At 40.9% G+C, this 14,636-nt stretch overlaps 1 protein-coding gene across 2 annotated transcripts in view; it reads right to left on the reverse strand.

Annotated features, from left to right (window-relative positions):
- Positions 1 to 14,636, reverse strand: part of tmem132e (transmembrane protein 132E) — a 354,237-nt gene that overhangs the window by 15,154 nt on the left and 324,447 nt on the right. For both annotated transcript variants that reach the window (XM_063896187.1, XM_063896186.1), the window contains exons 6-7: positions 13,079 to 13,284; positions 2,524 to 2,803 (exon numbers count right to left, since the gene is read on the reverse strand). In XM_063896187.1, coding sequence (XP_063752257.1) covers positions 2,524 to 2,803; positions 13,079 to 13,284 — 486 coding nt within the window. The remainder of the gene's footprint in view (positions 1 to 2,523; positions 2,804 to 13,078; positions 13,285 to 14,636) is intronic.

The raw sequence follows: 14,636 nt of genomic DNA on the forward strand, positions 1-14,636 counted from the left end.
ATAATCTCCGATCACACGACGCTCAGGGAATTCTGTCCAAGTCTGGCTTTTCTCTTTGAGAAGCAGCTATTGTTCAGTAATCCTCTGGATTAACCCCCCCCCATCTCCCACCAGGTTTGGTGGATTCTCAGAAAGTCATCAATCTGCCGTGTAATCACAAGAAAATAAACACGGAATAATTAAAATGGTCTATCTTTAGTTTTACCTTTAAACCCTCAAATATTGAATGAGTCCTTAATTAAGCAGAGCTGTCAAATCCAATTTAGAAACACTTAATTAAAGCAATAATCCTCAAACATCCTTCCAAAGAGAGAGCAATTGTATGACTGTCAAAAGCGGATAAAAGCTGCTCCTTTCCTGATGTCTTTTTCTTCCACTGGTGGACAATTTGAGACTCGGACAATCACTCACATCCTCTCAAAGACTGAAAGGACCATTGTTCAGATCCACACTGTTCATTTTCAGCTATTCATTTCACTGTCCTTTTTGAAATAAGTGCTAAGAAATAGACATATTATACTAGTACTTCTTTGTTGGACATCATTCATGTTTCAGAATGGCTCTTTGGATGGAAATGCAGGTCATCCACCACAGACAGAAATATCACACTCGTAAACACTATTAGAAGGATTGCTTTGACATTTGGTAAATAGTGAGTCCTGGTTTTGACATAAGTGATATGTTTTGACAACTTCTGCATAGCTTACCATGACATCTTTGTTCAGATACTGTATTCATTGTGCCACGAAGATGAATCATAATGACTGAGCTGCCAGGAGGACAGATTCAACTGTAAGTGTTGTATATTCCCTGAAGCTTTCCCTGCCTTATCGTCTAATCTACCCTAAATTGGACCAATATTTACTTAATAAACATCATGCTGTATTGAAAAAAGACTTGACTTTAAAGATTGAGACCATAATCTCATCAGGGAAATGTTGACAAAGGTAGTAAATCAAGGAGGAAGAAGGGTCATTTTATCATAGACTTCTATTCAATCGGACTTCTTTGTTGCGCCCTCTGCTGGCCATTAGAGAAAATGCACATTTAGGGCTTTTTCTCATTGGCTTCACTTTCTATAACTGCATGTTGCTGCTTGTAAATATATCTGATACGCATTAACATGTTAGCATGTAGCACTTAGCATTAATGTGCGTAATGTCCTTTAAGTGCAACCAAATGATTTTGTGTTTTGGGTCACGGTTATCCGATAGCATGAGTCTCGCTCTAGCAGGTTTTTTTTTTTAATCAATCCATAATCTTTTCAAGTTGTTTGAGGGACAAAATCTTTTCTGGACATCTTATCTATTTATTCATTCATTTATTTGCCAGGAGCCAGTCTGGCAAGTTAGGTCTGGTGTTAAATTGGTGTGTAATTATTCAAACCCTTCAACAGATTACAAATGACCCATTGAACGTTTAAAATGATGAATCGGCGACTTATATCTGTCCTCCCTAGTTCGCCATCGTCGGACGCATCAATCAGGCAGCCTTTCTTTCTCCTGACAGAATAAAACTGAGATCTTTTATGGTGATCAAAACTCTCGCCAAGCATTACTTCTCTCTGTCCCCGTAAATGACCGGTGAAGCGTCCGTAAATCACTGGACAGGAGTCATAACTTGTGCCGCTTCCTCTTTTTTTAAGGACTTCTGCACCTGTCTCATCCGATGCATTTAAATCCACTTTAATGTATCTGCTCTTTTACCTGAGAGAAGTGGACTTTAGCAGCAGCAGCACACTTGAAAAAGAAAATTGAAAGGATTAAAAAGGCTTTAAAGACGACGCTTTCCAAGTTGTTAAGGATAAATCTGAATTAAATGTTATGTTTAATTTCATAGGTTTGGACATCAATCCCAATGACGATGCTTACATTTACTTCCTAAATTTACTTCTAAGATCTGGGCAATATGCGAAAAAGGTCTGTCACTCTGTTCCCATATTTAGTAAAACAAACCATATCAATTGAAATGATGAGTAAAGAAATCGCACACAGCCTTCATTATCCTTTAAAGGCATCAACCATCTCTAAAAGAAATCAGCTTCTGTAGAAACACTTACACCAAGACGTTTCTGTTTTATAACAACTGAGGTTCAAAAGCAAGATGAAAGGGATCAAAATGCTGTGTTTACTTCAAGGTATAAAAATTGGTCAGGATAACTTTGGGAAATGGTTGTCTGGAGGATCCGTGGTTTGATTGGTGACAGACTGAACCACCCATTGCTATTAATTGAAAAGTTCAGCAAAACTTTGACAGAATAGAACTACAATCTCTAAAAGAAAGCAGCCCCTTCAGAAACTCAGAAAGAGTAATGAGCTCCAACTTTGAAATCTTCCTTCCTCATCTATTAAACTCAACCTTCAGTTTGTGTGTGGTGCATTCAGGAACACCATGCCTGCTTTCACGCCTCTCACTCAGACGTGTCGTTTGTCACCACCAGACACTTCATCTTTCACCGCTGATTAATGCAAAATCACGGCACCGAGGCGTAAAGACAGAAAAAAAAAAAGGTGTCCCATTTACCTTCAGCACGGTGGATCCCAGCTCCAGGCCCACCAGCACCGTGCGGTCCACCAGCTCTGCTATCCGGGGGTCGGCCACCTTCAGGGAGTCCTGCACCAGGTCTGTGACATCCACCTGCCAGTCGGGGCCCAGCATGGTGATGACCTGGTCCGTGCCCTCCGTGGAGGTGGTGTGGAACTGGGTCAGCACTTTGACCACTGCCCGCTGGTACTGCAGGGTGCAGCCGCGACTCACCCGCGGCTCATCGTCCTCCTCGTCTGCGTCGCTGTCTCTGGTGCTCCTGTGGGGGGGGGGGGGGGGGGGGTAGAGGATGAACATTTTTTTTTTTGGGTTCTCCTTCTCCTGCAGTGTGTTCTTTAGGTTTCAGTGCATGTCAATGGTCTGCAGAGGCTAAAATTCCAACGTTCCCCGCTGCCTGAAACTTCCGTAACACAGTGACATCACTACGTAACACTAGCGCTTCTATTGAGTACTCCTCCAACACATTGTACGTGATAGTTTAAGGGGCGGGACATCTCATAACGTTGGACCAATCACAACAGAGCTGGCCAGCTAGCCAATCGGAGCAGACTTATCCCTCCTCATTTAGACTTTCTTTTTTATTGATAAATTCTGCAAAAAATCAACCTCTGGAGGGAAGATTTTCACCTGTTCCATATTGTCTTTCTGAGGAAAAAGGATGGAGTTTCACACGTTTGTTGCCAGAACAATGGCAGGGACTAACAAAGCAATAGTGGTTGTTAAACATACAATAATGTCTTAATGGGCCGAAAAAGAAAAGGCATTTGGAAGTTCAAACTAGTTTTTACGAAGGTGTTCTTTGGTTGAAGGCACTGAAAGGCTTTTTATCAGACGGCTATTTCAGGGTGATACTTAGACATAAAAACGCTTGTAAAAGTTAAAAACAGGGCTGAGTTTTTGCTGCTTTGCAGGGGTTGTTAAACCAAGCTCTTAAATGCCCTGTGACTTTGTGCCAGAAGAGTGCCTTGGACCTTTTTGTAGATGGTGCAACAAATCTCAGGGGTCCGGTTTACATTCAACAGCCGCATGTTTGTTGTCCGAACTCGCCTCCCTGTACTGAAAAGTCTGCTCTCTGCTCTCTTGTGTTGTTGTCTTATCAACGTGTTGGTGTATCAGACGGGGATTTGGTGTTTTCAAATTCAAATGTATTTATATAGCCCAATATCACGAATCACATTTGTGCTGTGTAAGACGCCCTCTTACCCCAGCCAGCAGGTGGTGCTGTGGCTTTTTGCTTTATTTCTTCTGTGTTTGGTAGCAGCCAATGGGGAGGCCTCACAGTGTAACTATAGGAAGTGTTACCACATGTTAGTAGTGGTAGACAAGGACAGAGATAATTATCATGAAGTTTGAATCTGCATCCATCCTTCTTCGCTATGTTGTGGATAGCATTGTCTGAGAGTATTGTGGTTCCTTACACATTCACAAGTGGATATCTATGTTTATTTAGATGTTTCTATGTTAAGTGTTTTATTCATGTGGATATTTTGTGGTTTTTGTGACGTAATGAACCGTGGTATGTATATTGTTGTATCACAGGGTCTAATTTCTATGTATATTGTGTTTTCTGTCAGTTTTACTCTGTTGACTTGTGGAGGTAAAACATCTTATTAAAGAGGATAAACGCTTGCCACCTGTCGAGGAGTTATCTGTCTGCATACAACAGTGAGGGCAGAACAACGTTTGTCTCAGAGGGCTTCACAAATCAGCAAACGCGAATGACAATATAAAACCGTCAAGATAAGAATGGAAATACCAATGAATGGTTACACAATGACACAGATACAGTTAGAATACAATCATTAAAATTCCATAAAAGGAAGGGTCCATGAGGATGTTTAAAAAGGAGTTCAAAACCAGTCCTAACTGTACACTGCACCACAGAGGAAAGTGTTCACTGCCTCTCTAATCAACACTGGAAGTCCTTCGTGAAGAACCAAATGTGGTTTGGCGTTTGAATCTAAGATGCAATGAAAGCCCCGATTGGTCTCCCCCTTCAGTAGAGGAATCGGAAAACAGCTTTTTTCGTGACAAACTAGTTCCTCTTTAGTCAAGGATGAAGCAAACAACAATCGACAACACCCATGAACATTGTGGGCGTCAAAAAGTGTCCTGAATTCGCCTCCAAACTGACTGAGAAGCCCTCATTTAAAACACTAACATCGTAAAGCCATCTCCACTCATCACTCGTCACTCTTATAAATAGAGCAGCTGCACTGTGTGAAGATGCTACGTCTCAAAGTGGGCCTTCTGTTCTCAAAGGTCTCTATTCATTTCATAATTTGACACCGAACCACTAATGGGAAACAACTCCGCACAAATCCATCATTTTCTCTGTTCTCATGTACGAGAAGAAACACTCTCAGAGCCAGCAGGGAGGGATGATAGTCACCAAAAAGCAGATTTTTTGGACCGACGCCCTCCTTATTTCACAGGAGCCCCGGGCAGTGGGGTTAAATATGCCAGGTGCACCCCCCACCGAGCGCCATCTGCTCTACGGCGAGATCTATGAGTTACCAAAACTTCGCTCAGCAGGCTTGACACTCTGCCAGCTCCTCCTTAAGAAGCTGCTTAATCTCAGCTCTGACTCGACTGTCTGAGCGACTTTAGATTCAGGAGACGCAGCAGCACTGACAAAGTATACCACCCATCGGTCTGAGGAACAGGTCCGATCATTAGGCTGAACACTTCTGTCCCAAGGACTCATCGATGCTTAGAAAACCCCTTTCACCGTTAATCTGTTACCTGTCTTTCTCTTTGTCTGTCTGCACTCGTGTCCCATGAAGGTGGAAGAAGAACTCAGATCCTCAACTTAAGTAAAATAAGTTATAATTCAGTCTTTAAATACTCCAATCTTACTTCAGTAGGGGAAGGATATCTTACTGTGAGTCTTAAACAGAAAGCTATTAGACTAACACTAAGAAAGGTCTTTATCCTGTCGGTCAAAGACTCTAAAGTACCACTGCTGGTTTATAAAGCTCTGAATGGTTTAAGGCCAAAAATACATTTGTGATCTCTACCCACAGAGTCAGAACTAAACGTAGAGAAGTTATTATGCTCCAAATATCTGGAACAAACTCCCAGAAAGCTGCAGGTCCGCTGCACCCTTTGCTATTTTTAAATCCAGGCTGAAGACTTTTCTTTCGGCTGCTGCTTTGGATCTTCAGATCTGAAACTGCACTGTAACCTCGAGGTTTCTTCTAGCTTCGTTCCCCGTTAATTGTGGGGTTTTTTTGGGGGACTTTTTCCTTGTACTGCAAGGCTCTAACAAAAGATGGTGCTCCATGCATGCTGTACACACTGAAAAAGCCCCCTGAGATGAATGTATAATTTGGGATATATAAATAGAATTACGATGATTGAGTAACTCCCTTAACAGCGAAATGCATTGTTGCTTTTTACCTCTCCACCTTCCCCGACTTCATCTTAGCACGCTACGCCTGCACACGGCATCCTTCCACCCGAGCGCTCCAGCCCGCTGCGCTGTTTGTACCTGTGCACTGGCAGGTTTTATGATGTATTGGAAATAAAATGAGCTTCCCACAAGTCCCTCATGGATCATTAAAGGTTCCTGTATGCGGTTGTTCATTCAAGTAACTGTAAGTTCACCTCATGAATCTCCTTCGCCGTGATTAACCTAGGGTCACACACTTATCACATCTGAGGCGATGGTTGGTTGAGCACTTTACTTATAAAATCAATAAAAAATGCAAAAGCTCTCTCAGGTTGATGTTGTATCAAAGCAACTACGAACTCAAATGTGGACATGATTGCCATGACAGGTAGAAAAGCTGCACACGTAACATTAGTGAGGGCACTGATGCATATCATTAGCACAAACTGCATCTATGCAGTCTTTAAATCAATAATAATTCAATATATAAAATCCGCTTGTAGATGCTGGTTTTTCTGCAGCCATTTTTCATTGAGCCATTTGTGTGTTGAAATGATCTTGCATATGGATTATGTCTCAGATATTACAAGCTTACAAGAAGTTGCAAAGAAAGCCTCCAAGGAGTTTTTCAGATGGTATGAATAATTCTGGTTGAGACTCGACCACTTTTAAGCATTTTTATCACAGCATAACTAGCAGGCAAAGTTATTTATCAAACAAATAGGAAATTCTCAGTATCAGAGAAGAAGCTGAAGAAAACCAAATAACCTCAAACTCCATTATCCTAAACTGTTTAAAGATTTAAAAGGTAACACCACGAGAAGTAAACCCTAACCCTAAAACAGCTGCATATCTTCAAGGCTTGGTTAGAAAATTAAAACAGAGTCTATGTTACAAACTATTGGTAGACACAGGTCTAATAAAGTGATGCATTATGGGAAATGAAGGATGTAGGATAGGGGAGATACGTGGGACTTTCACTATTATCAGTCTAATAATAGTTGCATACATTTTGATATAAGTAAGAATGGGTAGAGTCACTTCATTTTTAACCAAAGTATAAATGCCTAAATAAGGCAACCAAGGTAAATTGTTAATTGAGATTCAGAACTCAGAATTCGGGAGAAAAAAGTGCAAAAGTCAGAGAAAAAAAGCCGTAGAAAAAAGGGAGAATTATTGGATTTAAGTCAGAATGATTATTTCTAGGAATTCTGGGAAATAAAAGAAGAAGTTTGACTTTCTTTTCGGGTCTCGGCTCTCGTCCTCGTCCGTGAAAATCAAACTCAAACGCCTGAAACTAATCTAAGGCACACAGCATTTGTTTTCCAGATATATATGAGCTCCCTGGCCCCCGGACCGTGGCCCTCTGCGTGGGGGAGACTGACAGTGCGGCTTAGGGTCATGTAGCTGCTGTTGTACTTTGGTAAGTGAGTTAACTCCACCGCAGACCTCGTTACTCATTCAGTTAAAGCCGGAGAGAAACTCAATGAGACGGTTGGACTCTCTGTCTCTGTCAGGACTTTCTCAACTCTTGGCTCAGGTCAGGGGAAGTTTACCTTCCTGACTCAGTACCTGAAATAAGGTTGATATTTTTCTCTCCCCCAGAAGAAAATTGTCCGTTCTTATTAGAGTCTCTGATACAAACGTACAAGCTGAAGCTTCAGTGCACACGAGGCTGCCTGCCCGATTACACTTTCTTTCTTTTTTTAGAGCATGTTGCTGGATAATGCAGCCACTGAGCAATTCTGCAGCAAAGGCCCACTGCAGGCCAGGAGACCGCGCTGTGCAGGAGGGTTCAGGATGTGTCACATTGCACAAGAGAAGGAACGTAGGATGGAACGGAAAGGGAAAATAAAAAGGCGAGGGAAAGAGTGTCGAAGGTCGTCTAAAAAGGGGAGTCGGAGGAGTAAATAAAGCACGAGAGGCTGCAGCGATGGGAGGATAGAGACGAGTTAATGAAAAGACAATAACTCAGGCTCAAAATGAAGCAGCTTTAGCAAGTCAGACGCAGATAAACGCCCCGATTTGCCGAAGCTGGAGTGTATTTGAGATGATTAACGAGCTAAAATACATTGCTTGGGAGTTCTTATTTACAGTGCTTTGTGCAAACATCATCTAATTCATTATCAAAGCACTTCCTAATGACTGTAAACAAACAAGAGCAAGGTCAACACGGATAGATCCTGCTATCTCATGCCAGTGCTTTTGTCAGTGCCATCGTTCGTCAGAATTAAGATGATTCCTCGTAAATCTTGCCGCTGTCTCCCCGGTCTATTTTCCTCCTGGCATCTCGGTTCAGGAGCCTATAGTTTGCCAGTCTGTTTGGCAGTGGTGTTGTTGTTTTGGAAGTCCTGACACTAAAATCAAGAACAGTCCCGTTTTCTAGACGTCGGGCTTTAGTGCTAAACAAGTCGAAATGCAAACACCAATGCAACTATAGTTAAAAGTGACGCAAGTAACTTTGATTTTGGTATTTTAAATATGATAGCTGGCAGGAAGTGAGGGGAGAGTACGGAAGAGGTTTGGGATTTTTTTTTGGGAGAAATTTCAGAACTCAAAAATAGTTTTCCTTTTCGTCAGATCTTAAATATTTCTCAAAGATGGGAAGTTGTGATGCCAAGTTCAGCCTCTTGAACTCCTGTGTGACCTTTACATGTAGAATATTTGTTCCAGGGAAAACTAAGTGAGTAATCTTGCCGTCCAAACTGCAATTACTGCCTCGAAAACCAGAAATATTATAACTTTATCCCATCAGACCTTATGGTCAGGTCAAAGTGGTTATAAACTTTGGCATGAACATGTCATCAGTCCATCATTGAGTCCAAGTGGATGTTTTTGCCAAAGGAATTCCCTTAACGAATTCCCGGAATATCCCGTTAATGAGAATGGACAGATGGATGGATGGAAAACCGCAAAACCGCAAAACCTAATGGACAGATTTAATGGAAAGGGCATCAGAATCATGGGATGTCTACATGTCAATAGCAACTGAGTCACTGAGTGCACCTTAATTGGAAAGGTTTTTGCTTAGTGTCTTACTTATATATGACGGAACAATCTAACTCCTTCTTCATGTGGCCCTAATCATCTTCTTCAAAAAAGAAATCACACTTTTTGTCTCCCAGTTCTTTTTGTTTTCTATTTTCTTTTCAAACTTTATTCCAAATTTTGACTTTTTAGAATTTCCGACTACTTCTTCAAAATCATCAAAAAAAATCTGATCTTTTTCAAATTTCATTTTTTTTCTTCCAAACGTCGACTTTTAAAGATTTCCGATTGTTTTTTTTAAAAATGTCTGCCTTTTTTCTCAAATTTCTGCCTTTTTCTCTAATTGTCAACTTTAACATTTCCGATTTTTTAAAATGAATTATCACTTCTTTCCTAATAAATCAGATTTCGTTTCAAATTTCAAACTTTTTCTTCAACACATTTTTTCCAAATGTCGACTAAAAATGTGTCACTTTTTCCCAAAACATCTGCCTTTTTTTTCTAGATATTCGTTGCTTTTCCAGACTATTTTTATGTTGATTCATGGTAAGCCTCAGCATCAACACTTTGAAAAGAAGAATACCCTGAAATTAGATTTTTGGCTGTTTTCAAAATATAAGAAATGCAACTGAATCAATCAAGAGGTGCACACATAAGCAGGAATTGATTTCCTGTGAAGTAAAATGTATTTCCAAACAGCACAAGCAACACTTAGACCTACAAATCTAAAGTTGTTATGAGTCTAAAATACATTTTTCATGTTCAAATGGCACCAAGTGAACGCCGATGGCTGTGATACTGATATTAAAATGGATCAGGCAACAGAAGAATAAAAAAGCCCATATCTCATACATCAAACGATATATTCGACACCCCCGCCGGGAATACTGGTGAGTTCTTTGGGAAGGTCTAGCCAGTATCAGCAGCTTCAAATGTCTGCATGTGGCACCAGTGAGAATACCAGAGGCTGCCTTTTTCTGCCGTTACCTGATGCTGCAAAGAACTACAGGGAAAAGTAAAAGGAAATTGCATCCTCTCAGCAAATCCAAATGACAGCATGCAACTAAAAAAACGACCCGCGGTGAAATGAATTCTCGGGGCCTGGCAGAGTGGCAATCACAGAAACCTAAAATAGCTCACAAGGGCTGTTTGATTATTGTTTTCATGGGGGCACAACACACGTTATCTGCATGGGAAACAGTTTGAAAGATTTGCAGCGATAAATCATTTAAATAAACATTGAAATCACCAACTATTGATATTCAGGGGGCGTTGAATTAGAGAGAGGACGTCGTTGTAGAAGAGTTATTCTGTATGAGGACACCTGCAGACCCTTGGGCGTGGTAAAAACGGACAAATGGCAAACACTATTGAGAATACCAAGGAGCATCTCACACATCTAAAAAGGTAGAATATGATTTCTTATCTGCTCACATTCAAATCCTGCGCCTTCCTGCAGATAAAGAAATGAATGACTGGTGCTAAAGTGGAGAATCGAGACGCATTTTACATAATAAAGCACCACCTATGGCACATCAAAGCTCGTTTTGAGAAATGACGCTATGCGAGATGTTTGCAAAGCACTCTGGGTCATTTGAAACATCTTAATTCTCCTCTTTAAACAAGGCATTTGTATTCAGGTGGGGTGGGAATGGATTTGGTTGGGGTGTGATGTACTCCAGCAGCCAGCCGCGCGAGTGTTAACGCGCCCATTAAGCATCTCCTAAACGAAGGGCTGAGGGCCTGTTTGTTACCGCTCCACGCATGACAAGAATGCCGGGATGTTTTAATGAGCGCAGGTTCCCCTAACCTGAGAGCACATCTTTCATCGGGGTCTCCGCTCCAACAACCTTAATCTCCCTCTGGTGCCGGTTCTTTTTTTTGTCCTACATCTAAAGGTGTTATATATATATATTTGAGGCGGCAGTGGCTCAGTCAGTAGGGACTTGGTCTTGGGTCGCCGGTTCACGTCCCGATCGGACCAAAAAAAATATGGAGTGAGCTGGTAGCTGGAGAGGTGCCAGTTCTCCTCCTCGGCCACTGCCGAGGTGCCCTTGAGCAAGGCACCTAACCTCTATCTGCTCCCTTGGCGCCGGGTACCTGGCTGCCTTTCTGCTCTGCCACCTCTCCTCTGCATGTGGTTGTGTGTGCATGTATTTCCTCTGTGTTTGTGCATGTATATCCTCTATGTGTGTCAACACAACAGAGTAGAGAAAAGCAATTTCCCTGTAAGGGATTAATAAAAGTATGTCTTCTTCTTCTTCTTCTTCCACACAACAGCTCCTTTATTTGTTAACACCTGCTGGATTCCCTCCATCGAAAAAAGCTTTGACGGTTTCATATGCAGGCTGAGATTCTTTACAGTGGGGAGTGTATGACAGAATATGAATGAGTCTGAGTCTTCATAATCTGAAATATCACCTGAATGAGTCAATAGATTGAAGCTGGATCAAATCAGCAGCTAAAACACTCTTTAAATGTGCCGTTCCACGTTAATACCTTTATTAACTTCTGTAAAATACACATTTTAACATATTTATAGTGGTTTTATATTGAACATGTGCACCTTTTTACATTTGTGATATTATATTATCTTTTACATATTTATTTAACCTAAAATAAAATCCTTTTTCTATTTATTATTAATTGCAGATATTTCTTTGAACTTCATATAAATAATGTTATTGCACTACATTTTGATTAAAAATAACCTCTTTACTTCTTTTTATTGTATTTGGTTTCATTTTTATCAACTCATTACATTTTAATACATATTGTTATTCTAGTTGCAAATGTTTTCTTTAATCTTCTTATGAATATTTATATTATATTTAATCGTATCCCTTTTTTCTACAATTGCACTCTGAATTCCGATGTGTATTTTTATTCTAAATGAAGCAACTGTTCCAAAACTACACGGATAAAACACTTTTTTCTGATTCAGATTGAACAGTGTGACATCATCAAGGAAGTAAATGTACAAAAACCACGATTGAACCCTGGACTGATTTATTAGTAACAACTCGAATGCCCTGCTTGTTATTCCCAGAACATCATTATCTCTCCGACGGCTCAAGAAAGATGCATCCTGTCTTTGCACAAACCCAAAGTCAAATTACGTCTGTGTCTCGGACTTGTTGTACAGAATTGGTTCAGATGACACAAACCTCACGACCCTGTAGTTTAATTTTCACTTGAGAGGCTCATTTTGCACGGTACGTTCCTGCGTGTACCTGAGTCGGAGCGTCTAATTGGAGCAAAACAAGCAACTTCACATTTAATCCAGGAAAACCGAGAGGCTTGGCGGCTTTTTAGCAACTGAAGTTTGAGACAGCGGGGGTCCATGCTCTTTGGATAATGAGTCCTCTGGTAATTATGTCCAGAAATAACACCAGAAAAATATCCACTGCACCAAACCCCCTCTGGCTCAGGGTGTACTTAAGAGACATGGTGCTACCATACAACATGCTATTATATGAAATCTACAGGGGTTAGAAGTAGAACATTTGAAAGTAAGCATGATATCTGTGAACAACTACAGTTAAAAGCTAAGGAAAGACATCATCTAGCTCTGATTTACGGATCTATTTGGTATTGATCAACTATCAAATATTTTTCAAACCACCCCAACATGCACATTTTCTCCCAGCACAACACCCCCAAAGAAACCCAGCTGTAGCGACAACATCCCCAATGAAATATGTCGCTGAGACTTGGCTCTGCACTGCGACTCGCTCCCAAAAAGCAGTCGGCACTGAAGTCAAACTTCAACGAGGTTTAAGGAAGAAAGTAAAACCAGTACCTTACCCAACACCCACGTGATACAGCAACTGAAGTGAGCTTTGTGAGGTGCAAACAAATAACGAGAATGACAGAAACAACAAGCATTTTGGCTCCTACAGCGACATTTACCGGGTAAAATATGTGCAGAGTAAGACTGTCTGAAAGTGTTATTCAATATCATGTCTCAGCATAACGCAGGACACCCATGCACACTTTATTCCCACTTAAATCGATCATCTTTGTGACATGTCCATTCATATATGACAGGGAAAAATGGCTCAAGCTACGAAGACAAGACCAATCTTGCATGAAACTGTGATTCTCCCAACAACATTGCATGCATGCTCTCTGTTTGGGTTGGAGCCTCACCTTCTGTCGGGCAGGATGGGGACCCTCCAGCCTTTGATGAAGCTCAGGTTGCTGTCGGAAAGCTCCACCTGCAGGGGGAGTTTGGGAACCCACACGGTCAGCTCCAGCGGCGCGCTCAGGTGCTCGTAGCTGAAGATCACCCTGGCGCTCATGGACCCCCGCGTCTCTTTCCCGTTGACAAACACATAGTCGCAATTCATGGACACCTGCAGGACAGATCAGGGTCAGAAGTCAGAGACCATCTATATGGTAATGGTCCGGACGCTGGCACAGAGTCTGAGTGGAGAGGGATGATGTAGAGCTCAGCGTGGCTGCAGCTGTCAGAGCCACACTTCATCACAGAGCATCTCAAGGTTGACGTCATGCAAATATAAAGCGAGGATCTCTCGGATATCTGAGTGTGAGAGATCAGGGCACATAAAACATCTCTGCCAATACTTCCACTTTGTCTTACGGAAGTGGCTCACCCAAATAAATTAAAGGGCACTGAGGGTTTCACTTGCCAGGTTTGGAGTGTGTCTTTTACTCAAGTTGAATAACACTCAACTTATCAGTGAGTTGAAATAAAGAGGACATATTATTTACATTTTTTAGACTTCAGGTTATGATGCTTCATACCTTTCATTGGAGATGAGTTTAAACCCTTTCTATATAAAAACATTTTGGAGGTCTGCAAGGAGTCCTTATTTTATATTATATTATTTTGTGATAAAATAAATAAATATTAAATATTAAATATTAAATAAACAAAACAATATAAAATGAAATAATAAATAAATACAAACAAATAAAACAAAATAAAAAAAATGTAATAAATACAATTAAAATAATATTAAATATCATAAATCATTTATTAAGTGCATTCAGAGGTCCCTAAGACACTTTACATATATGTATATATACATACTTTATTGATAACAGTGGAATAGAATTACCAATTAAAAGGAACAAATATTATGTCAAATAGAAACAACATCAAATATTCAGAGGGTGAAAAGAGGTGCTGCAGCACAGGCAGTATGAGAAACATAAAGAGCTGTTTTGGACACCAAATACAAACATGGAGCTGAGAACGATCAGAATACGTCCTCTTTTAAACGAGGCTTTATGTTAATAATTAGCACACCATTTAATCCCTGCCGTGTGCCACCGACTGCAGCTTTTTAGTCAAACACTCCAGCAGCTGATTTTGTAGCTTTAACCAGAAACGTGGAACAAATCAGTGAGAGTCAGCTGCTGCTGTGTTTGGTCCGAATGAGAAAGCCTCAGGCTGAGAAACACTGCGGTACACACAGCTCGCTGACTCTGGGCTGTGCTCTAACCTCATTTGCATCATTTTATGCAGCCAAATTAGTGCTTCTACTGTATAAGTAACCCAGTGTTTGTTGAGCGAGTACAGTGAGGATTAGGCATGCGTCTCACGTCATAACCCTCCACCTCTCAGTATAATGATCTATGAACAATTACACACAGCAACAAAAGCTTTTAGGCAAACGCATAATTCATGTGATGTGAAGGCCGACAGCAGTGTGACATTTCACATGCGCTTTAGCTCATA

The sequence above is a fragment of the Eleginops maclovinus genome, chromosome 11 (genome assembly GCF_036324505.1).
Source record: "Eleginops maclovinus isolate JMC-PN-2008 ecotype Puerto Natales chromosome 11, JC_Emac_rtc_rv5, whole genome shotgun sequence".
In the NCBI taxonomy this organism is placed as follows: domain Eukaryota; kingdom Metazoa; phylum Chordata; class Actinopteri; order Perciformes; family Eleginopidae; genus Eleginops; species Eleginops maclovinus.